Source organism: Bos indicus, chromosome 25, assembly GCF_029378745.1.
Source record: "Bos indicus isolate NIAB-ARS_2022 breed Sahiwal x Tharparkar chromosome 25, NIAB-ARS_B.indTharparkar_mat_pri_1.0, whole genome shotgun sequence".
NCBI lineage: Eukaryota > Metazoa > Chordata > Mammalia > Artiodactyla > Bovidae > Bos > Bos indicus.
Window position 1 is genome coordinate 35,516,822 of NC_091784.1, and position 23,127 is coordinate 35,539,948.

At 51.4% G+C, this 23,127-nt stretch overlaps 1 protein-coding gene across 4 annotated transcripts in view; it reads left to right on the top strand.

The window, feature by feature from the left end:
• The first annotated feature begins 5,593 nt into the window (after positions 1-5,593).
• The window catches only part of DTX2 (deltex E3 ubiquitin ligase 2), a 36,468-nt gene continuing 18,934 nt past the window's right edge, over positions 5,594-23,127 (top strand). For 2 of the 4 annotated variants that reach the window (XM_019987979.2, XM_019987982.2), the window contains exons 1-3: positions 5,594-5,744; positions 19,153-19,507; positions 21,780-22,416. In XM_019987979.2, the coding sequence (XP_019843538.2) occupies positions 19,240-19,507; positions 21,780-22,416 (905 nt within the window). In that variant the 5' untranslated portion in view covers positions 5,594-5,744; positions 19,153-19,239. Of the gene's footprint in view, positions 5,745-6,880; positions 7,046-9,137; positions 9,254-19,152; positions 19,508-21,779; positions 22,417-23,127 lie in introns of all 4 variants that reach the window. The other 2 variants (XM_019987980.2, XM_070780082.1) reach the window with 2 other exon arrangements.

A 23,127-nucleotide genomic window follows, 5' to 3' on the forward strand; every position in this document is an offset into this window, starting at 1 on the left:
AGTTCATCAAATCGTGTTCCAAGGGACTGGGACTTACATAAGACAATGCTTTCAGTGGGGACAGCTTCCCACCTCAGGGCTGCAAAGCCATCATGCTCTTGTGGGCTGTGTAGATCACACCTGGATCCTGAGCCAGCACCGTTGCCCAGAGATGCCAAGTGCTGCCTATTAATCAGAAATAATGAGCAAGGCAGCTGTGGCTTCTAATCACACAAGCCCTCCGGAGTATCAGATGGAGGCCAATTAGCTGAGGCACCAGGCAACGAAATTCTGCCTTCCCAAGCAAAACATCAGAAAGGGCTTGATCCCCTCAGCGGCATCCCTGGGCTCCACTGTCTTGCCTTTTCCCAGGTTTACGTTGATCTTTTCTTGCTCCAGGGTGAGCTGGAGGCTGAGTCCAGGGTTGGAGCTTTAGGAAGCAGTAAACGCTGACACCTGGAGTGGAGTTGAAGGACTTTATTTTTTTGGCCACATCACGTGACATGCGAGATCTTAGTTCCCTGCCAGGGGTTGAACTGGTTGCCTCCCAGAGTAGACGGTCAGAGTCTTGACGATTGGACCACAAGGGAAGTCCCACTGTTAATTAATTTATTTTTAGGCTATTTTATTTCTTTTGGCCACACCCCATGGCATTGGGCTCTTAGTTCCCCAAGCAGGGATCGAACCTGCACCCCCTCCATTGGAAGGGCAAAGTCTTAACCACTGGACCACCAGGAAAGTTCCCCTTACCCCGACTTTATTTTTTAATCTAAGTTCCTTTGGCCACCACCACTCCCCCACCTATGGCCACCTCACTCATTCTCAGCTGCTTGTGTGCGTGCGTGCTGAGCTGCTTTGGTCGTGTCCGACTCTGTGCGACCCCACGGACTGTAGCCAATCTCCTCTGTCCACAGGATTCTCCAGGCAAGAATAATGGAGTGGGCTGCCATGCCTTCCTCCAGGGGATCTTCTTGACCCAGGGATCGAACCCACATCTCTTACGTCTCCTGCATTGGCAGGCGGGTTCTTTACCACTAGTGCCGCCTGGGAAACCCCTCCGTTGCTTAGGAACCCTCAAAGGTCCGTGGGGGGCACAAATGCCGGTCTCTGAGACATTAGAAAAAAAGTCTTTCCTTCTGGGCAGATGATTAAGGACAGAGCCTCTGCCAGGAATGTTTCAGCTCCCACAGGGCATACCTAACCTACCCTACTGTGTGTGTGTGTGTTGGGGGGAAGTCTCATATTTTTGTGGTAGAAAAAATTAGCATTGAATATTGGCATTTCCATCTCCAGGGGATATTCCTAACCCAGGGATCAAATCTGTGTCTCCTGCATTACAGGCAGATTTTTTTACCACTGAGCTATCAGGGAAGCCCGAATATATAGTAAATAAAATAAAAATCTTCAGCTCATCTGTTACCTTCTTGGAGCATCTTAGGTTTCCTTACAGAAAAATCTCTGCTGACAAGCCTGTGTGTGCATTTTAAACACACACATACACACACACCAGTATTCACTGCAGCACTACTTACAATAGCCAGGACAGAGAAGCAACCTAACTGTTCATTGACAGAGGAATGGATAAAGATGTGGTACCCATTTACAGTGGAATAGCCTGCTCTGTGCTCAGGCATTCAGTTGTGTCCTATCCTTCGGAGCCCTTTGGACTGTAGCCTGCCAGGCTCCTCTGTCCATGGGATTTTTCGGGTAAGATTACTGGAGTGGGTTGCCATTTTCTCCTCCAGGGGATCTTCCCAACCGAGGGATCAAACCGGCATGTCTTGCATCTCCTGCAATGCAGGCAGATTCTTTACCCACCAAGCCATTAGGAAAGCCCAGTTGAATATTACTCAGCCACAAAGAAGAATGAAATAATGCCATTTGCAATATGGATGGACCCAGAGATTGTCATACTGAGTGAGGCAGGTCAGACAAATGTATGATGTAGCTTATATGTAGAATCTAAAGAATGGCACTAAGGAACTTATTTATACAACAAAAATAGAGTCACAGATGTAGAAAACAAACACGGTTATATGGGGAGGGGTGAAGGGGGTGTAAACTGGGAGATTGGGATTGACATATACACACTAGCATATATAAAATAAATAGCTAATAACCTACTGCATAGCACAGGGAACTCAATACTCTGTAATGACCTATACGGGAAAAGACTCTGAAAAGAATGAATATATGTATATGAAGACTCTGATGCTGGGAAGGATTGGGGGAAGGAGGAGAAGGGGACGACAGAGGATGAGACGGCTGGATGACATCACTGACTCGCTGGACGTGAGTCTGAGTGAACTCTGGGAGTTGGTGATGGACAGGGAGGCCTGGTGTGCTGCAATTCATGGGGTCACAAAGAGTCGGACACGACTGAGCGACTGATCTGATCTGATATGAATAGCTGATTCACTTTGGTGTGCACCTGCAGCTAACAAAATATTGTAACTCAACTACACACCAATAAACACACACACACACAAATAAGTACCTACTCTACTATAACCCTCTGCTCTGAGAGTTCCTTTTTCACTTAACACTAGATCTCAGCTCGGAGAAGGCAATGGCACCTCACTCCAGTACTCTTGCCTGGAAAATCCCATGGGTGGAGGAGCCTGGTAGGCTGCAGTCCATGGGGTCGAGAAGAGTCGGACACGACTGAGCGACTTCACTTTCACTTTTCACTTTCATGCATTGGAGAAGGAAATGGCAACCCACTCCAGTGTTCTTGCCTGGAGAATCCCAGGGATGGGGGAATCTGGTGGGCTGCCATCTACGGGGTCTCACAGAGTTGGACACGACTGAAGTGACTTAGCAACAGCAGCAGCAGATCTCAGCTACCAGTTCCCTCAGCACCTGTGAGTCTTCCTCATCCTTTCTACCTAGCGTTCTAGGGTCATTTAACCAGCCTCCTTCTGCTGCGTGTATTGGCTTCAAATTCAGTTTGCAAGTGGTCCATCCAGTTTCCCTCATTTCCAGCTTCTTGAGGGACATCTTGCTGTGACCTCAGGACACAGCACACTCACTTTCTCCTGCCTAAAAACTCAGAGTCCCTGTCCCCACTTTCTCCTGCCTAAAAACTCACAGTCCCTGTCCCCCCTTCTCCCTCTTGCTGCTGCCCTATTTTGCCTCTTTTCACAACCGGAACTCTTCATTTTTCCCCAAATAAAAATAGTCTTTCCTTTCAGGTTATAAAAATGGAAACTATTCATTGGGACACACTCAAATGTTACAGGAAAAGTACAAAGAAAGTGACTATCACCTGCTATTCCCGCCTTTCGGAGGTCACCGAAAGTGCAGGCGGCCACGGGCATCCTTATGGAGGTGGTGTCATCCCCCCTGTGGGGGTTTATCCTCTTCGGTCCTCTCAATCCCTCCTCCCATGTGTGGAACACAAAGATGGCTCTTGGAAGAGCCGCCTGTACTCCCAGGCGTTCCTAACCTCCATGACCTCAGTTCCTGTCTCTCAGTGGAAACTGCTGTGCGGTCACTAATGGCCTTCCTGTGCTAAGTCAGAAGTTTGGGACTTTTCTGAATGTCAGCCGGTTGACTGAAAAATGAGGGAGCCCCAGATAGGGAAGCAGGAGCCCTGGGTTCTGGATGGGCTCCCCGCCCGGGGACCAGCAGGTTGGGCCTCTCAGAACTGTCTGCCATCACTGAGCACCCCCTTCATGGGACACTTCTCTTGGATCTAAGCCATCATGCTCACCCCGTGTCCCCAAGTCCAGCCTCTTCCCCAGACATTTCTGCCTCTCATCCGTTCTTCAGAAGTCAGCATTCCTCAGGGAATACCCTGGCAGTCCAGTGGCTAGGACCCCACAGTCCTGCATGCTGTGGGGAGAGGTCCAAAAAATGGGAATAACATCCATCTCGTTGAGAGGATTCACTGAGGTGACGCATGTCCAGTGCTCAGCACCTACTAAGTGCCTTAGACGTCCTGTGGATGATTATGGCTGAGGTAACTGAGGCTCTGAGAGGGGAAGGGAAGTGTCCTATTCTAATCTGTAGCCACTTCAAGCATCTAGTATAAATCGTGGGTAAAACGCTACCCTTCATTCCTCTATGGAGAGCTGGCTCTGGGCATAACTGGGAGATCCCGACTTCGATGCCTTCCTAGGCTCAAGACCAGTGTCCTCTGAGTCAGGTCCCGGGCGGTAAGAGGTCCTGCCCTAGGGTACCAGAAACTAGGCCTGCTGCAGGCACTCCTTCTCTTCCTTCACTAGCTTTTGATTAGATTATGTAAAGATATTTCAATTAGAGTCCAAGATTCAGAGGACGCTGAACCCCCTGAAACTGTATGTAAAATGTATGTGTGTATACGTGTGAATGTATCCGAGCATTTTTCTGGGAACCACTTTCTTTAGCTTTGTAAAGGAAGTCTGTGATCCAAAATATTAGTCATTAGCCTGGTTTAAGCCTCATCACTTTTGACCTGGACTACAGCCTAAGCCTCCAAACTGGTCTCCCCACTCCTTTCTCAATCCTCCACCCACCACAAGGGTATCCTTCTAAAGTGCAATGCTGCCTCTCTTTCCTCTGCTTAAATCCTTCCATTGACTCCAGTGGACTAAATTTCTTGCGTGATATTTAGAGTCCTTCATAATCTCACCCAGCCATTTAACCATATCCTGCCACACCCTAATCCATTTTCTCTGTCCTCACCCTGTCCATGTACCTATTCTCTGCCTTGGCTACACAGAACATTTCATTGCTTCCTGAATGCATCAGGCACTTTCTCATCTCTCATCCTTTGCAAATGTTTCTCTGTATTCCATTTGACAAACCCCTACTCAGGCTTCAAATTCTAGTGTCACCTCCCGTGAAATGTCTTCCTGACATCCCCTCTTCCTGCAATTAGGCACCCCTTCTATGCTCTTACTCCTTTATCACATTTATCACACTAGATTGCAGTTGCATGTTTAAGTGTCTGTCATCCAAGTAGGTATGAAGGTCTCCTGGGATGCGCCCAAGTAGGTACAAAGCTCTTTTTTCTTGGAAGAAAACCTATGACCAACCTAGGCAGCATATTAAAAAGGAAAGACATTACTTTGCTGACAAAGGTCGGTCTAGTCAAAGCTATGGTTTTTCCAGTAGTCACGTATGGATGTGAGAATTGGACCATAAACAAAGCTGAGCGCTGAAGAATTGATGCTTTTGAGCTGTGGTGTTGGAGAAGACTCTTGAGAGTCCCTTGGGGAGCAAGGAGATCAAACCAGTCAATCCTAAAGGAAATCAGTCCTGAGTATTCATTGGAGGGACTGATGCTGAAGCTGAAGCTTCAATACTTTGGCCACCTGATGCGAAGAGCTGACTCATTGAAAAGACCCTGATGCTGGGAAAAATTGAAGGCGGGAGCAGGGGACAGAGGATGAGATGGTTGGATGGCATCACTGGCTCAGTGGACATGAGTTTGAGTAAACTCCGGGAGTTGGTGATGGACAGGGAAGCCTGGCGTGCTGCAGTCCATGGGATCGCCAAGAGTCGGACACGACTGAGCAACTGAACTGAACTGAACCGAACAGGTGCACGTCGGGCTCGGCCCCGCCCCCCTGCTGCCCCGCCGGAACTACGTTTCCCAGAAGGCCCAGCGTCTTGGGCATGCGCACTGGAACCCGAGGAAGCTGCGACGCCGAGTTTCACTCAAGCTGCCTCCTCGTTAGAGTAGGAGCTACAGCCGGAGCAGTGCCCAGGCCGAAGCGGAGCTGCAGTCTGAGCGCGGCGGTGTCCTCCGCTCGCCTGCCTCGCTCTCTTCAGTCTCGGTGAGAGGGCCGGCCCGGGCCACCTGCTCCTCGCCTAGGGCTGGGGTCCCGGGGACGCGGGGGAGACCTAGCCGAGCTGGGACCGGAAGGGGGCGGGCGTGGGCGTGAGGGAGGGTTGGGCCGGGCTGGAGAGGCGCTCCGGGGTGAGGTCCCAGGGGGATTGCGGGGACCGGGCTCCGGGTGGAGGTCCCCGGGGGCGGGAGTTGAGGGCATTGAGAGACCGGACGGGGTGGGGAGCGGGAACGCCGAAGTGCTGGCAAGGGGAGGGGCGCAGACCCTGAGAGTTTGGCCCGTCGGGAGGAGAGTACCCTTTCGTACAGGATCCGGAGGCGGCGGCGGCGGGGACACCGGGCTGCCCTAGTGAGGGTGTGGGTCCTGCTGGGATCTGCCTCCCGGTGGACGGGTCCCTGGAGCCGGGGGCTGTACTTCTGAGGAGTTCGCTTAACTAACTCCGCTTTCTTCTTCTCAAGTAAGGTCCGCCTTCCAGGAAGTGCCTCTTTTCTGGGACCCTGGCTCACTTTTGCGGGGTGCCAGTAGCTTACGCTGTGAAGAGGACTTAGAAGACTTCCCTCCCCCTTTGCCCCCGAAACTACCCTTTCTCAAGTCAGCTACTGTCCTCCACACTGGTTCCTCTTCCCTAAGTGCCAGTAGCAGTGGAAATACTGTGTGATAGACGCTTGGCCGCTTAAGAAACTCAAAATATTTCTGTGTGCCATCGTAGCTCGTCTAGAGTTCTAGAAGGTGGTCTTTCTGGTAATCAGGCTTTACTTAAACCATCTGGGTAACTATAGCTAGGCTTCTTGTTCATTCACTGCGTGACCTTGGCAAACTTTTATGTTCTGTGGTTTGTTGATTTCTTGGATGCTCACAGAGCAAACTGGCTTACAAAATCCTTTCAGGCCTTTCTGTGGAAGGGCTTTTTTTTGTTTTTTTTTCCTTCCCCTAACTAGCCCCTTGATTATTGAGTGGGCAGAGGGAGACTACTGTACCTTCTGCTGTGCCCAGGCTGTTGGAAAATAAATCTGGTGGTTTCCAGTCCCCAGCCACAGCACACAGACCCAACATCTGTGCATTCGTTTTCACTAACTGCTGTTTCCCAATTTAAAACCCGATCGTCTTCTTCCTTGTTGGCAAAGGTGCCTTGGAATTTGTGTCGCTGAGTCAGCAAGCCTTTCAGATTTGCCCGGTTTTTGTTGTTTGCGTTTTCTATCAAGATGGGAATCCACACAAGTCATTCCTCCTAAGGATCTGGTATCTTCATCAATAAGGCACGGTTTGTGCCAGCTCTCCACAGAGAAAAGGTGAGAGCCACAGGGATTTCACGTCGCTGCCTTTCCAATCTGGTTTTCAGTAGAGAAAGTGCAGACTGGGAAGGGGGAAATTTGAGGTCCCCAGGATGAAAGTGAGCCCTGGAAGTGGATTGTTGATTGCCTCCTGTCTCAGATAAATTCAGGTGGCTTCTTGCCAACAGCTTCTCCTGTTTAACCAGTCTTAGAAGCTACTTTCTGTTTTCACACATGCGTTATGAGACGAAGGACACGAGTCAGGATTTCTGCATCGAAAATTTTAATTTCCTTGGTCACTTGAACCTTTACTGGGTGCTTCCTTTTGGTCAGGCCCCCTGCTTGGTGCTGAGCGTGCAGTGACCAGCCATAAAAACTCTGTCTTCCAGGAGCTCATCATTCAGTGGGAAAGGTAAAGAAACCATAGATTGCAACAAAGCATTGTCGGTGTGATACATATAGAGGAGTGGGTAATCACAGGCAGAGCCCACCCCACCCCCACCCTTGCCCAGAAGGGAAGGTCCAGAAGGCTTTGAGAACGTGAGAGCCAAAGTGAATTGTGAAGAAGGAGTAGGACCCAGGAAGTATGGGACGAAGCCAGGCAGAGGAGTCAGTAAATGCAAAGTTGTGAAGAGACCCGGTGTGTCTGGGTCACTGTAAGTGTGACTCCAGTGTGGCTGGGGCATCGGGATGGGTACAGGGCTGAGTGTGGGGGCTTTTGCGTGTCATGTCAAGACTTGGGGGATTTTAGCGGAGAATTCCAGGAAGGGCCTTGCTAAATGAGCACCCTGGCTAGAAAGCATGGAATGGGTTGGATTGGATCATTCTCCTCGTGACTGTTTCCTTACATCACGCCAGCTTCTAGTACAGGGAGGTAGACAGGGAAGCTTGTGCTCTGGCTGTTCCTGGGCTTGTCAAAGAGATAGAATGGCCGGAGAGAACTGTAGAGGACAGATGCAATGCTGTAGAAGTTGATGAGAGGGGATTTTCTTGCAAGAGGGCACATCACGGCATCCTGGAGGTGTTTAACTGGTTGGCCAATGGGTGGGGTTCCAGGTAAAGTTGAAGCACAGAGTTGGGGAAACCGGATATATATGGGGTATCGGGTCATCACTTAAACTCTGTGGAAGGAGCTGGGGAGGGGGAAGAGTAGACGAGAGAGGGGTACTGAAGGGAGTGTGCCAGCAGGTAGTGTTAGGGAGGGACCAGGCTGGTGGACTTTCACCGTGAGCCACGGAATGTGAACATTGTTTCTAGACCTCGAAGGGAGGTGTGGAGAGAGAGGGGCAGGACTGTACTCCAGGAAGCTCCGCCTCATCCCTGTCTCTGAGGTGGGTGAGAAGGAGAAACGGTGGAAGAAGCCAGGTGAGAGAGTGTGCTCATCAAGGTGAGAGGCTGACAGGTCCCAGCCGGGTGCTCACAGTGGGGGCTGAGGAGGCGAGAGCAAGCCAGGGCAGCTGCTGGGCTGTGGGGAGAAGCTGGAGGAGGGGCAGCCCGGAGCCGAGGAATCCAGGAGGAAAGAGAGAGAAGCAAGGAAGGTGAGTTTGACTTCAGACATGTTGGAGGTACCTAAGAGACAGCAGGAATGGGGCTACGGACAAAGCGTCCCTCGTTCATTCCACATGTACCCAGGAAGTTGTGTGCCAGGGTTTGTGCTCAGCACCCGGAGATGAATTAAAGAGTCACCTCTGTGGGTTTGTTTTAATATTCACCTCAGATAAACAGAGAACTGGGTTGCTCCACACTGATCACCTGTTCACACATGGCCTACTTTTATTTATTTCCTAAGTTTTTTTTAATGAGTGTTGTAAGTTCCTGCGTTTCATCCATCCACAACAAAAGCCAGGATCTTGAGACAGAATACATATCCAGTTTTTGATCTTTCTTCCTGTTCCCATCCTGAGATATCCATTATCCCTTTGCTTTCATTTTTATCTAGTTTTATGGTACCTGGGTATTCCTAAGGAACCTAAAAAAATATTGCTACAATTTGTCCGTAGTATTGCTATCACTTGGTTCATTTGTCTTGAATATTGAATAATAGTCCATGGTGTGAAGAAACCAGTTTCTGCATCTGATCTTCCATTGATGGGCGCCTGGTCGTTTCCAGGTTTTTGCTACTGAGAGAGAGCTGTTCTGAACACTTCTGTACATGTTCCCTGTTGCACCTACTCAAGAGGTTTTCTTGGGTGTGAACTGAGGGCTGGTGTTTTGCTGGATCGTAAGGTAAATAAATATTCAACTTCCATAGCTGTTGCCAGACTCTTTTCTGAAGTGGTTGTAGAGTTTGCCCTCGTACACTTCCACACTTGCTCCACACTCTTGCCAACACTTGATATAGGCTGGTTTTTTGTTTTTTGTTTTTTTTTTTGCCAATGGAATGGATATAAAATGGGATCTTTGGGATCATGGTTTCTATGTCACCAAACCCTAATGTCAAGCATCTCTACATGAGTTTATTGGCATGTGTGTTTCTGTAAATTATATCTTCTGCCAATTTTTCTGTGGGGTTCTTGGCATTAAAAAAAAAATTGATTTGTAAGAGTTTTTTTATGTATGCTTGATTTTAATCCTTTGTGTTTATTGCACATATCTTTTTCCAGCTTGTAACTTTCTGTTTTCTTTAAGGCACGTTTTGTTGAACAACCATTCTTGATTCTAACACTGTGAAATGTATCTTTTCATTTATAGTCAGCATTCTGTGTCTCCTTTGAAAAATCTTTTCCTAACCGTAATCCTTGCCTGTAAGGAGCCCATGCCCCACTGGAGGGGACAAGTAGATAATCGCACTCAGGTGTCATATGGACATTGGTGGTTAGATGTGGCCACTTTTCACTGCAGGGCAGGAGTGGGTATAGGAAAGATTTCACAGGGAATTAAGAGATGAGTGAATGGACAGGTAGAGTGGACACTGTGGGTGGGAGAGGGGTGGGCATGAAACAGCCTGATCAGTCCTGGGCTGTCCCTGGGGTTGCTGATGGCTGGACCAGGGATGTGGGCAGGGTATCTGAAGAAAGATCTGGACGATCAACGTGCGTGGGATTATTGAAGCCGTGGGAACAGATAAGAGAGTCACGGGGAGTGCAGAGAGGAGAGGCAGACAGGGCCTGATTGCCCGACGCAGGAAAGGCGTGGCTCTGGGGAGCAGTTGGGCTTTCCCAGGGGACCCGGGCCGCACACCGCCTGTCGTGCTCTCGGGTGCTGTGTTTTACCCTCAGGTGTTGGGCGAAGCCCAACGTGTCTGCAGAGCACAGGCATGCCACACGGGAGGCTCGCCAGAGCCATAAGCACTCTCGCAGCGTTTAAAAGAGAAACGGGTTCCAAGAAGTCCTTCTCAACTATCCGGACAGTGAGAGCACAGCTTGGCTGGCAAACCGTAGCTCATGGGCCAAGTCAGCCCACAGCCTGTTTTTGTAAATAAAGTTTTATTGGGACACAGCCACACGAGTTAGTTTACACGTGGCCCATTACTGTTTTCACACTGCAGAGTTGAGTAGTTGCAGCAGACACCCTATGTTCTGCCGAGCCTACAATAGGTACCTTCTGGCCCTTTACAGAAAAGGTTTGCTGGCCTCGCGCTGGGGAGTCATGGTAACTGTGGTAACCTCGAGAGCAGAACCAGCCACCACAGTGGCGCAGCTCGTTGTCGCTAGCTAGATAATGAATCTGGGTCAGGTCTGCAAACGTTGCCAGGTTTTCTGGTTTTCAAGAGAAGCTGGAAATCTGGATTGATTGACTGATTTATCCTAATTTTAAAACATTAGCTCAATCTGTAAGATTTACAAACTGTAGTAGGCTGAGCAGACACATCTGGCAGGCTGATGTACCCACATCAACTTCTCCCTCTGCAAACTGATTTGGGAAACCTGTGACTGGGTTTCCCCCATAGCTCAGCTGGTAAAGAATCCTCCTGCATTGCAGGAGACCCTGGTTCAATTCCTGAGTTGGGAAGTTCCCCTGGCGAAGGGATCAGCTGCCCACTCCAGTATCTTGGGCTTCCCTTTTGGCTCAGATGGTAAAGAATCCACCTGCAGTGCGGGAGACCTGGGATCGATCACTGGGTTGGGAAGATCCCCTGGAGGAGGGCATGGCAACCCAGTCCGGTATTCTTGCCTGGAGAATCCCCATGGATGGAGGAGCCTTGTGGGCTACAGTCCGTGGGGTCACAGAGAGTCGGACGCGACTGAGCTCCTGAACACAGCACAGCACATACCTGTGACTTCTCAGGCAACTTGCTTATCTTTTGCCTCAGTTTTCTCTTTTATAAAACAGAGATAATACCCTGCCCTGTATTGTAAAGATTAAGTGAGAACACTCAGAAGATACTTAGCCAGCACTGGCCTGGTAATACATAGTAAGCTCTTGTTGCTGGCCACTGTGCCTGCCATTGCTTCCTCGGCTCCCACATTCTGGCCTCAGGGTAGGCCTGGGAACCAGGGCTCAGCCCTCTGATGACCTGTGGGTGGTCAGTTTGCTCCTGGCCAAAGAAGGGGCAGCAGGTTCTTGGTGCTGGTGAAGGAGGTTGTCCATGGAGCAACTGTCGGTCACGGGGGCCCACCCCCTGGATACTGTGTGGCTTTCTGCTCAGACCTGCCTTTGGAGGCCCCAGACAGGCACCAGCCAGGAGAGGAGTTGTCATTTCTCATCTTGCAGCCGCAGCGTGCAAGGGACAACTCAAGTGTTAGTCCTTCCATCCTTCAGAAGCCTAGTAAGGTCTGAGTGGCGCTTGATGGAGCCATCCCTTGTCTAAACCAAAGCCCTACCTTGCAGCGCTCCTGTTGTAATAATCCAGGTCCTTGGGTGGTGTGTTTTTTGCACTTTCTGGGAACTCGGGTGGGGCGTGTGTCTCTTGGCAAGGAGGCACCGTGGTGCTTTGACAGGCCTGTTAATGAAACCCCATTGCGACGGGAGTGGCTGTCTAAAGTCAGGATGGTAGGTTAACAGAGGTGGGGGTTTGGTTCCTATTTACGATCTTTTGAAAGTTGTGGGCATTGTTGAGGTTTGTTTCTGATAACAGAAGTAAAACTTTCCCACTTTAAAAAATGGGAAAAGTTCAGAAGTTAAACAAAAGGTCTCCTGCAGTTTCTCCACTCAAAGGCAGCTGTTGTTAGCATTTGGGTACATTTCTACTGAGTTTTCTCTCTGCTTCTCTTTACCAAGTTAAAGTAGTGCTGTGGGGAATAGCTTTATGTTGACGTTTTCCTCTAATCTCCTTAGATAGATTTCTTAATGATTGGGTCAAAGCAAGTGATGGCCTCACCATGGGGCATGCAGGATCTTAGTTTCCTGACCAGGGATTGAACTTGCGCCCTCTGCAGTGGAAGCAAGGAGTCTTAACCGCTGGATTGCCAGGGAAGTCCCCTGAGTGAACATTTTTAAACCTCTTGATACATATTACCAGACTGTTTTCTGGAAGGAGTTTATCCCTCCCAGCAATGTGACTTCTCAGTGTTTGTGGGACTGTGTATTGAAATTAAGTTATTTTTATGACTTTGAGAGACAGAAAAATAATACTCCATTGTGTTAAAAACAACACATCTAGCAAAGTAGAACATTTCTTTGATATGTCTTTGCACAGGATTCGACTTTCCCAGGTCCACAGGAATGCTTTCTGACAGTGCCCGGGTGGCCAGCTGCCCATAACAGGTCTTTCAAGGTCATGCTCTAGTTACTGGTCATGCTTACCATGTCAGCTGGTGGGGTGTGGAGTTGCAGGCCCGTGCTTCTGGGAAAGCACCCGAAAGAGAGGCAGCTTAGAAAATAGGGCTTAAGGTCACCCAGCCTCACTGGTCTCCAGCCCGTGCACCTCAGACGCCTCTGTCCTGCACAGCGGCTTCCTGGGCCTCTCGGAGTCGGAAGTAGAGGGCACCCTCTGTGGCAGAGCACCCCACGTTTTTACATCTTGTGTTATTGATGGGAGGCGTACGGTCACATTTGGGAAAGGGTTCTGCTGTTTATAAGAAGCTCGAAAACCCATCCAACCCCCTGAGCAGTTGAGCCCAGGAGAGGGGCTGTGACTGTCCCAGGATCATTGCGTGTGGACCCTGGGGTGAACTGCCAGGCTTGGGCCAGGCCACTTCGTATTTCAGTGGGACTCAAGGGGGAGAAAATGGGTCCTCACATGTTGGCACATTGACAATCCCTCAGTCTGGGCACCAGTTTAAAACCACGTTCAGGGCCTTCTTCCTGGAGGCCTCAACTGTAAGGGGATCCGCTTGTGTGGCTCCCCGACTTGGAGGCCCACAATTAGGTGGGATGCGTCTCACTCAGATTCCTGTGTCAGCTCAGATCTTGTTCTAAAGTTTTCCTAAATCCCCTAGGAATAGAAAGACTCTCAGACACACGTAACTCTTTTGTGTCAAACACATCTCTGGTAGAACAGCAGGGTCCTGCTGTGCCTTGGGACCAGGGGCCAGGAAGGGGTTCAGAGATCAGATCAGATCAGTCGCTCAGTCGTGTCCGACTCTTTGCGACCCCATGAATCGCAGCACGCCAGGCCTCCCTGTCCATCACCAACTCCCGGAGTTCACCCAGCCTCACGTCCATTGAGTCAGTGATGCCGTCCAGCCATCTCATCCTCTGTCGTCCCCTTCTCCTGCCCCCAATCCCTCCCAGCATCACAGTCTTTTCCAATGAGTCAACTCTTCGCATGAGGTGGCCAAAGTACTGGAGTTTCAGCTTCAGCATCATTCCTTCCAAAGAAATCCCAGGGCTGATCTCCTTCAGAATGGACTGGTGGGATCTCCTTGCAGTCCAAGGGACTCTCAAGAGTCTTCTCCAACACCACAGTTCAAAAGCATCAATTCTTCGGCTCTCAGCCTTCTTCACAGTCCAACTCTCACATCCATACATGACCACAGGAAAAACCATAGCCTTGACTAGACGAACCTTTGTTGGCAAAGTAATGTCTCTGTTTTTCAATATGCTGTCTAGGTTGGTCATAACTTTCCTTCCAATGAGTAAGCGTCTTTTAATTTCATGGCTGCAGTCACCATCTGTAGTGATTTTGGAGCCCAAAAAAATAAAGTCTGACACTGTTTCCACTGTTTCCCCATCTATTTCCCATGAAGTGATGGGACCGGATGCCATGATCTTCGTTTTCTGAATGTTGAGCTTTAAGCCAACTTTTTCACTCTCCACTTTCACTTTCATCAAGAGGCTTTTGAGTTCCTCTTCACTTTCTGCCATAAGGGTGGTGTCATCTGCATATCTGAGGTTATTGATATTTCTGCCAGCAGTCTTGATTCCAGCTTGTGTTTCTTCCAGTCCAGCATTTCTCATGATGTACTCTGCATATAAGTTAAATAAGCGGGGTGACAATATACAGCCTTGACGAACTCCTTTTCCTATTTGGAACCAGTCTGTTGTTCCATGTCCAGTTGTAACTGTTGCTTCCTGACCTGCATACAAATTTCTCAAGAGGCAGATCAGGTGGTCTGGTATTCCCATCTCTTTCAGAATTTTCCACAGTTTATTGTGATCCACACAGTCAAAGGCTTTGGCATAGTCAATAAAGCAGAAAGAGATGTTTTTCTGGAACTCTCTTGCTTTTTCCATGATCCAGCGGATGTTGGCGATTTGATCTCTGGTTCCTCTGCCTTTTCTAAAACCAGCTTGCACATCAGGAAGTTCACGGTTCACATATTGCTGAAGCCTGGCTTGGAGAATTTTGAGCATTACTTTACTAGCGTGTGAGATGAGTGCAATTGTGCGGTAGTTTGAGCATTCTTTGGCATTGCCTTTCTTTGGGATTGGAATGAAAACTGACCTTTTCCAGTCCTGTGGCCACTGCAGAGTTTTCCAAATTCGATGGCATATTGAGTGCAGCACTTTCACAGCATCATCTTTCAGGATTCGAAATAGCTCCACTGGAATTCCATCACCTCCACTAGCTTTGTTCGTAGTGATGCTTTCTAAGGCCCACTTGACTTCACATTCCAGGATGTCTGGCTCTAGGTCAGTGATCACACCATCGTGATTATCTGGGTTGTGAAGATCTTTTTTGTATAGTTCTCCTGTGTATTCTTGCCATCTCTTCTTAATATCTTCTGCTTCTGTTAGGTCCATACCATTTCTGTCCTTTATTGAGCTCATCTTTGCATGAAATGTTCCTTTGGTATCTCTGATTTTCTTGAAGAGATCCCTAGTCTTTCCCATTCTGTTGTTTTCCTCTGTTTCTTTGCATTGATCACTGAAAAAGGCTTTCTTATCTCTTCTTGCTATTCTTTGGAACTCTGCATTCAGATGTTTATATCTTTCCTTTTCTCCTTTGCTTTTTGCTTCTCTTCTTTTCACAGCTATTTGTAAGGCCTCCCCAGACAGCCATTTTGCTTTTTTTTGTTGGTTGTGGCTAAATCTGAGGGAAGAATGCAAGGGAAGGCAGGATGGTTTTTCTTGTGGTCAAGTTGTTAATACATTTTTTAAAGATAATTTTGGTCCGATCATCATAAGTAATATGATCGTTGTAGAACATCTGCCAGTATAGAGAAAAGTAAAGAACATATATCCCATACTTAACTCCATCGCCCCTAGTAACATGTCAAGAGTTGTTCCTTCCAGCCTTTTAATAATTGGTTTATATAAGGTAGAAAGAACATGGGCTTCATGGTGTCACAGACCGGCCACCTGACCTTGAATAAATTTTTTATTTCTTTTGGCCTCAGTTCCTGCGTCTGTAAAATGGGGATAATTTCTACCTTCAGGGGCGATTGAGGGTTGAGAGAGTGGGATGACAGGAGCACTGGGCAGAGTGCCTGCCTCGTAGTAGACGTTCAGTAAATGGTGCACCTGCCTATCTGAGATCATAGTGTGTGTGGTTACATACCCTGTGTTTTTAATTTGGCAGGAGAATTATCCTAGGTCTGAAAGCCTTTTAAAGACTCACATTCCATCATTGGGATGTACCATAATTTATTTCAGAATTCCCTTATTCCATTATTGTAAAGTATTTAGGTGGCCCCCAAACTGAGGCTTTTTTCCCATGGCCAATTAGAATAATAGTTTTCATAATTAAGAGCACCCTAAATAGCCCCATCATTAAGAGCCAAAACAAATTAGGTTTCTGAACTGCAGCTTGGGGGTGGTTGAGGCTGTAGCAGAGAATGGGTGCCTTGACTGGCTGCTGCGTGTGCGTAATTGCTGCCTTTGAGGGGAGCAGCAGTGGGCATCCTGGGCCCTGCCCCAGGCCCCTGGAGTGAAAGGTGCTCCTCCCTTGTGAGTGTTTCAGCCCCTCTGGGATTTGGGGTGTTTGACGAACTGCAGCTCCAGCTTTAGGTCAGCCTCGGCTCTGCCCTCAGGGAGTTCCCTTTAGGAGGCTGTGGGAGGGAGGACAGACGCTGAAACCAATCAATGTGATCCGGTTCGGATAAGCGGGATATGCGGTGAGGACGCACAGGAGGGTGCAGTCAGCATTTTCTGGCAAGCACCTGGTCAGAGGGCTCAGAAGGGGGCTCCGGCTGAGTCTGGAAAGATGGGCAAGTTTGCTAGGGGCTCAGATGCGGAGAGGATGGGACTCGGGACATGGGCAGCAGGGTCCATGGCTGGGAGGCGGGAAACGGCTCCAGATGTTTTGGCACTTGCTGGGATTTGATGCAGCTGGACAAAAAGTGCAGGCCTTGTATTAGTGGGGACAGTGGCCGGTCATGGAGGGGCCGTGTGCTGGGTCTTTCTCATCTCTGGGTCTCCAGGACCCTGCCAGCCTGGACTGTGGTGTGCCTGCAGTCTGCAGCTCTCGCTGATGTTCTCGAGCGGAGTTCTCAGGCTGTTTGGCAGACTTCTCCAAGTCGGTTCACCTGGGGATGTGTGGACATGCTGGAGCGTACCGCGTGTGCTGGTAACTGGGAGGCTCCCCCTCCGGCTGAGAAATGAGTGATGCCTGTCAGGAGGTGCCGGGGGAAAGTCTGGGCTCAGGAGTAATTGGCCCCGAAACCAGTCCTGTGATTTGTACCTGGGTGTTGTTCCAGGGACCTCTAATTGCAGGCGCTGAGCTAATAAACCCTCCAGCCATCTCAAGGGCATCCCGGGTCTGGTTCTCCAGGGTGGGAGGTGTGGATTTGTTGAAGTGGTTGCAGCTCAGGGGCGGGCCTGGCTCCCCGAGGTGTGCTCAGAGTTATCTCTGGCCTGACTCACCGCCTGTGCTCTCAGGTAGCACAGAGCCGCCCTGGGCCACCGCTCCTGCCCCAGACTCGAGGGGTAGGCAGGGGTGGGGTGGAGGGGGCAGGGAAAGGGAGGGAGGCCCAGGCCTGCTGATATCTGCTGGGTGCCTTAGCACACCTGTCCGTCTGAGTCCCTGAGGAGTGCACTTAGAGTAGAGGGGATGTGGCTGTGTCCACCTGAAGTCAGGCTGGCAGGGCCTGGTCACCTTCATCAGAAGACACAGCGAATGAAGCACAGTAAGCGGTGTGTGGACGCCAGAGCCCATGCCCCTTCCTTTTCACGTGCTGCTCCAGGTCTGCCTTTCTCGTGGGGCAGATGGTCTCAGCCTTCTCACGGAAACCCTGCTGGAGTGCAGTCTCGGGGACAGCAGCGAAAGCCCAGGGTCCCGGCCTCATTAGTGGCCATGTAAGCAAGTTTCTGAAACTTCCAGGGCCTCAGTTTCCTCATCTGCAAAGTGGGAACAAAATTCGATGCCTGTGCTTAAGGGGGTTGGGTGGGAACCGGAGCAGATGCCATAACTGGGACCCTCTTGGCACCAGGGCCCTCCGTGGACGTCACAGCTGAGGGTGCTCACGGCATGAGATGCAGGCTCCTCTTCCCCCCCCTCCCCTTGCCCCCTTCTCTCCTCCCTAAGCGGGGCCTGAAAGTGGAGCTCGAGGTAGAGCCCATTACTGAGCCTTCCCCGCTGAGGGAAGGGCATCAGCTCGGGTGACCTGGGTGTGCACTCTGTGCTGTCTCTCAGCACCATATGTGTGGCCTTCAGTAGCGCCTTGACTTCTTGGAGCTTTAGTTTCCTGTCCATAAAGTGGGAGAAATACCGCCTTGACAGTCTGTTCCACTTAACTGAGACGAGTCCCTCTGGTGTTGTCACTGAACATCGGCCCCGTTCCCCTCACACCCCCGGAGCTGGCGCTCTGGGCACTGCCACCGTGTGAGTCCACAGCCCCCTTCTCCTTCAGACACTTGCAGGCACTGGAATCGTCATCTTCTCCTGAGTTCAGCCGTGCTCAGAGCTAATCCCTGTCACACTCATGCTGCGTTCCATGGCCTGTGCTGGGGCTGGTGATGGGGCTGTTGACAAGGCCGACCTGCGGGGCGTCTGCCGTCTGAGGAGGACAGAAAGACCGGGACCGCCGTCACCCCTGCATATGTTCCGTGGTGCCGTGGGGGCGAAGTTTATGCGACGGGTGGCCTGGGCAAACCCCGAATGATGCAACTAGGCGGGGGTGACTGAGAGGAGGCCTCGGGAGATGCATGTAAAGTCTCTGGACCTGGCTGCTGGTCATCGAGGCCCGGGACCCGAGAGCGGGGCTCAGAGAGGCCGGAGAGGGAGGAGCTCAGCGCCCAGGGATTTGGATGTCCGTCTCGGGCTCCACAGTTAATGATGTGGGAGCCCGGGGGGCCTGGAGACCTGGGTGGGGCTGGTACCCACCCCAACTTTGAGTCCCTGCTCTGCCATTGACCCCGGGCTGCCCTTGAGCCCCTGGTCCTTTCTGAGACTCTGTTTTGGTTTTTTTCTAATCTGTAACACAGCAGGTATTGTTTTGTGTCTTAACAAACCAACTTGGGGAACTATGTCATCCCCACACAGGTATAAAGCATCCTCATGGCCCCCGTCCACGAAGGATTTGAGGTGACTCATGAAAATATGCTAAGTGTATCAAAAGATACACTTAGTAGCTGGGCCAGAGGGAAAGTTTTGGTAAAGGGACAGAAGCAGGGCTGATAGTTAGCACCGGGAATTCAGTCACTGTCTTCCCGGACGTGTAGAGGTAAGAGCACTGCCTGACTGACGCTGGATTCTGACTGCCTGCCTGAGCAGAGAGACAGGGTAAGGTATTTGGTTCATGAAGCTTTTAAGGTATTAGGGGAAAAAGTGACTGGAAAAGCATGAGCTTTTCCCTGCACCCAGACCGACTCGGGCAGTGCCACCGTGTGTGTGGGTAACCACTTGTCTGTCTTGTTTACAGGTCTCCTGGCAGCACTGGGCAATGAACCCGAGACTCCAGCCCAGCGTGGTCTGAAGCCGTTGAGGAAGTCAGGGAGTCCTGGGGAAGATGGCCATGGCCCCAAGCCCTTCCCTGGCTCAGGTGTACACCAGCCCGGTGGCAGTGGCCGTGTGGGAATGGCAGGACGGGCTGGGCACCTGGCACCCCTACAGCGCCGCCGTCTGCAGCTACATCGAGCAGCAGTTTGTGCAGCAGAAGGGCCAGCGCTTCGGACTGGGGAGCCTGGCCCACAGCATCCCCTTAGGTCAAGCCGACCCCTCACTGGCTCCTTACATCATTGACCTCCCCAGCTGGACGCAGTTCCGCCAGGACACTGGTAAGACCCTTCCTGCCTCTAGCGTGTGTCTAGGTGCCTCCTTCGGGCCGGACATTGTGCTCTGTGTTCGGGTCACAGAGTTGACTCTCAGCGCCATCCTGCCTCTGAAACGCACAGGGCTGGGAGGCGGACGCTGAGTGGTAGCGGGCACCACACGGCGTGTGAGGTGCCGCTTCATGGTGCAGGGTGCCTTGAAACACAGCGCAGAGGCCGTCCCGGCCCCTTCCCCTTGTCTCCCAAAGCAGAACTGCCTGTAGAGATTGGAAGGTCTAGCAAGCAGCAGGCCAGCAGGCCAGCCAGCGTGGGCGTGGCACACCGTGCTAGGGAGAGGGCCTGGTGATGAGTTCTGGCTCCTGAAGGACAGTCGTGTCACCTGGGCGGGTCACTTCACGTTGCTGTGCACTCATGTTTCTTTCTTTCCTACGTTTATATTAATAGTATGGGCTTCCCCAGTGGCTCAGTGGTAAAGAATCCACCTGCAATGCAGGAGACCTGGGTTCAATCCCTGGGTCAGGAAGATTCCCGGGAGGAGGGCATGGCAACCCACTCCAGTGTCCTTGCGTGGAGAATTCTATGAACAGAGGAGCCTAGTGGGCTACAGTGCATGGGGTTGCAAAGAGTTGGACACGACTGAGGCGACTGACCAGCTGCAGCAGCAGTGATCAGTGTTACCGAGAATGGGGCCGCCAGCTTCTTCCCAGAGCTGTGCCTGTCCCTCTAAATCAGTGGTTCTCAGCCGAGGGTGACTTTGTCTCCTGGTACACTGGGCAACGTGTGGGGACATTTTTGACAGTCAGGACTGTGGGGTGGGTGCTACTGGCATCTAGTGGGTAGAGGCCTGGGATGCTACAAAATAAACATCCTACAGCATACAGGACTGGCCCCACGACAAGGAACTGTTGGCCCCAAACGCACTGGTGCCCAGCCTGAAGAATCCAGCTCTGATCCCATAGCAGCCTCCTTGGGGGTGTGAGGACTCAGGCTTCCAGGCAGCAGATGCAGATAAAAGTCCCGGCCCTCATGACATTTGCAGTCACCAAGAAAGACAGCGAGCAAGATAAATAATTCGTGACCCATGTATGGTTGGGTCAGTGAGTGTTTATGAGGGTGTGTAAAGTGTAGGGAGAGGTTATTCTGAAGTTAGAGCTTGCGTGGCCTGGTCACCAGGAAGGGCCAGGCACAGGCCAGGGGGAGGGGCAGCTCATGCAGGGCTTTTCTGACCCTTGAAGGGACTTCAGCTTTTCTTCTAAAAGGAGGAGGCCCAGGAGGATTTGGGCAGAAGAGTGACGTCATCTGATTTGGGGGTTAAATGTATTGCTCTGACTGCTGAGGTCAGGAGAGTAGGTAGAGGGTAATCGCAGTGATCATCTTTTGGCAAGTACTGTTGGAAGCATGGCCCAAATCGATTTTTTCCTTTCTCCTTTCCATAATCATGCAATTTGGTTTATTCATATAAGGTAACCACAGGTGTTTCCTAATAGTTGCTACCTGAGAAGTCCAAGGGAATCCAGGTACATCCGTGTAAGAAAAGTCTGTAAAAGTTAATGAGTTTCTGGGACTTCTCTGGCTGTCCAGTGGTTAAGACTCTGCACTTCCACTTTGCAAGGGGTCACAGGTTTCATCCCTGGTGGGAGAACTAAGATCCCACATGCCGTGGGGCCAAAAAAACAAAACAAAAAAAGTTAATGAGTTTCACAGAGTCTTAGAGACCTAAGAATTACCTACAGCATAGCACATGGAAACAGGAAAGGTTTTCGCTGTGATTCTCAGCTGCACCTAAGCGTACGTGCTTAGAAGACTGGACGGGCAGGAATATATCTCAGTCTACGAAGCGTGCTTTCCTCTCGGTGCTTGGATTACAGATGGCTTTGTCTTCTTCAGACATTTTGTTTTGGTGTCTTCGGTCAGCCCACACAGGTTTCGTCATTAGGGGTGTCTTGAGAGGCCTCGTCGGGTCTGAGCCACAGCTGGTCTTTGACCCCAGCGTCCAGCGTCCCCTAGTCCAGCTGAGAAAGGCCGGTCCCCCTCTGCCACTTCACCCCTTTGGTCCGCAGTTTCTTTGCATAGAGAGTGCACTCTGCCTTTCATCCCAGATTTGGAGAGAGTCATCAGTGTCAGCCTTTAGGTCAGACAGCAGCATGACCCATGTGTGTATACTGTGACCACATTATCTTATGTTGGTTGTAGGGAACAAAGAGGACTTTAAAGCGCCTGGTTTGAGGGTGGTGAGGGCGGCAGATGAGCTGTTGACGTGCGTCCCTCCGTTTAACAGGCACCATGAGGGCCGTGCGGAGGCACCTGTTCGCGCAGCACTCGGCCCCCGGCCGGGGCATCGTCTGGGAGTGGCTGGGTGACGACAACTCCTGGACGGCCTACGAGGCCAGCGTCTGCGACTACCTGGAGCAGCAGGTGGCCCAGGGCAACCAGCTCGTGGACTTGGCGCCCCTGGGGTACAACTACACTGTCAACTATGCCACCCACACGCAGACCAACAAGACTTCCAGCTTCTGCCGGAGCGTGCGGCGCCAGGCGGGGCCCCCATACCCAGTGACCACCGTCATCGCCCCACCGGGCCACACGGGGGTGGCCTGCTCTTGCCATCAGTGCCTCAGCGGTGGTACCACTGGCCCCGTGTCAGGCCGCTACCGCCACTCCATGACCAACCTCCCCGCCTACCCCGTCCCCCAGCCCCCCCACAGGACTGCCATTGTTTGGGGGACCCACCAGGCCTTTGCTCCGTACAACAAGCCCTCCCTCTCGGGGGCCAGGTCTGCGCCCAGGCTGAACACCACCAACCCCTGGGCCGGGGCGCCGCCCTCCCTGGGGAGCGCGCCCCTCTGCCGCTCCAGCCTCTCCCACCTGGCGTCGCAGCACCAGCCCTCAGGACCGTCCGCCACCGGCGCAGCCAGGTATCTTGTGTTCCTGACAGCTGTTGTGTCCAGCCGTGCGCCTTGTCAGGGCCTTGGGTTTCCGCCCTTATTTAGCTGGGAAGGCTCCCCCTGTGCCGTGAAGACCTGGCACCTGCCTCCTCCTGCCCCACCACTTCGTCATGTCCTTTGCATGCATCACGTGGTGCCAAGGGACCACGGCCATCCACAGCCTTGCGTCCCACCGACCTCCACGACCTCTGGCATGTGAGTGCTGGTAGTTGCCACGTGGGTTAAAAACCCAGTGATCCGTTCATCGGCTCAGGAGAATCGGGCTCTCTGAGCAGTTAGATTATTTGGCTGTGTGTGTGTGCCCACTGCTGGGTACATGAGGACATTTCACTGACGCCTGCTGTGTGCCCAGCCCTGAAATCACAAACACGGAAGGTCCAGTCCTCTCCCCGAGCCCACGGTCTCGTCCAGGGGAAGGCTGGAGCCCAGTTTTGGAGTTTAACAGTGTCGAGGAAAGAGCACAACGCTGAGCGTGTGGGGGCGGCAGCAGGTGATGTAGGCTGGCTGCTGTGCGGGTCCCTGGGGTACAGTCGGGTCCCTAGGGCACCCCGACAAAGTGAGGAAATGGGCCCCATCTAAGCTAGGTGACACTTCAAAGTGGGGAAACCCTGGAGTGGCCAGTGGTGGATGCTTCTGGGGTGCTCAGACACCTGTCCCTGACCAGGGGCCTTGGCGTTGATC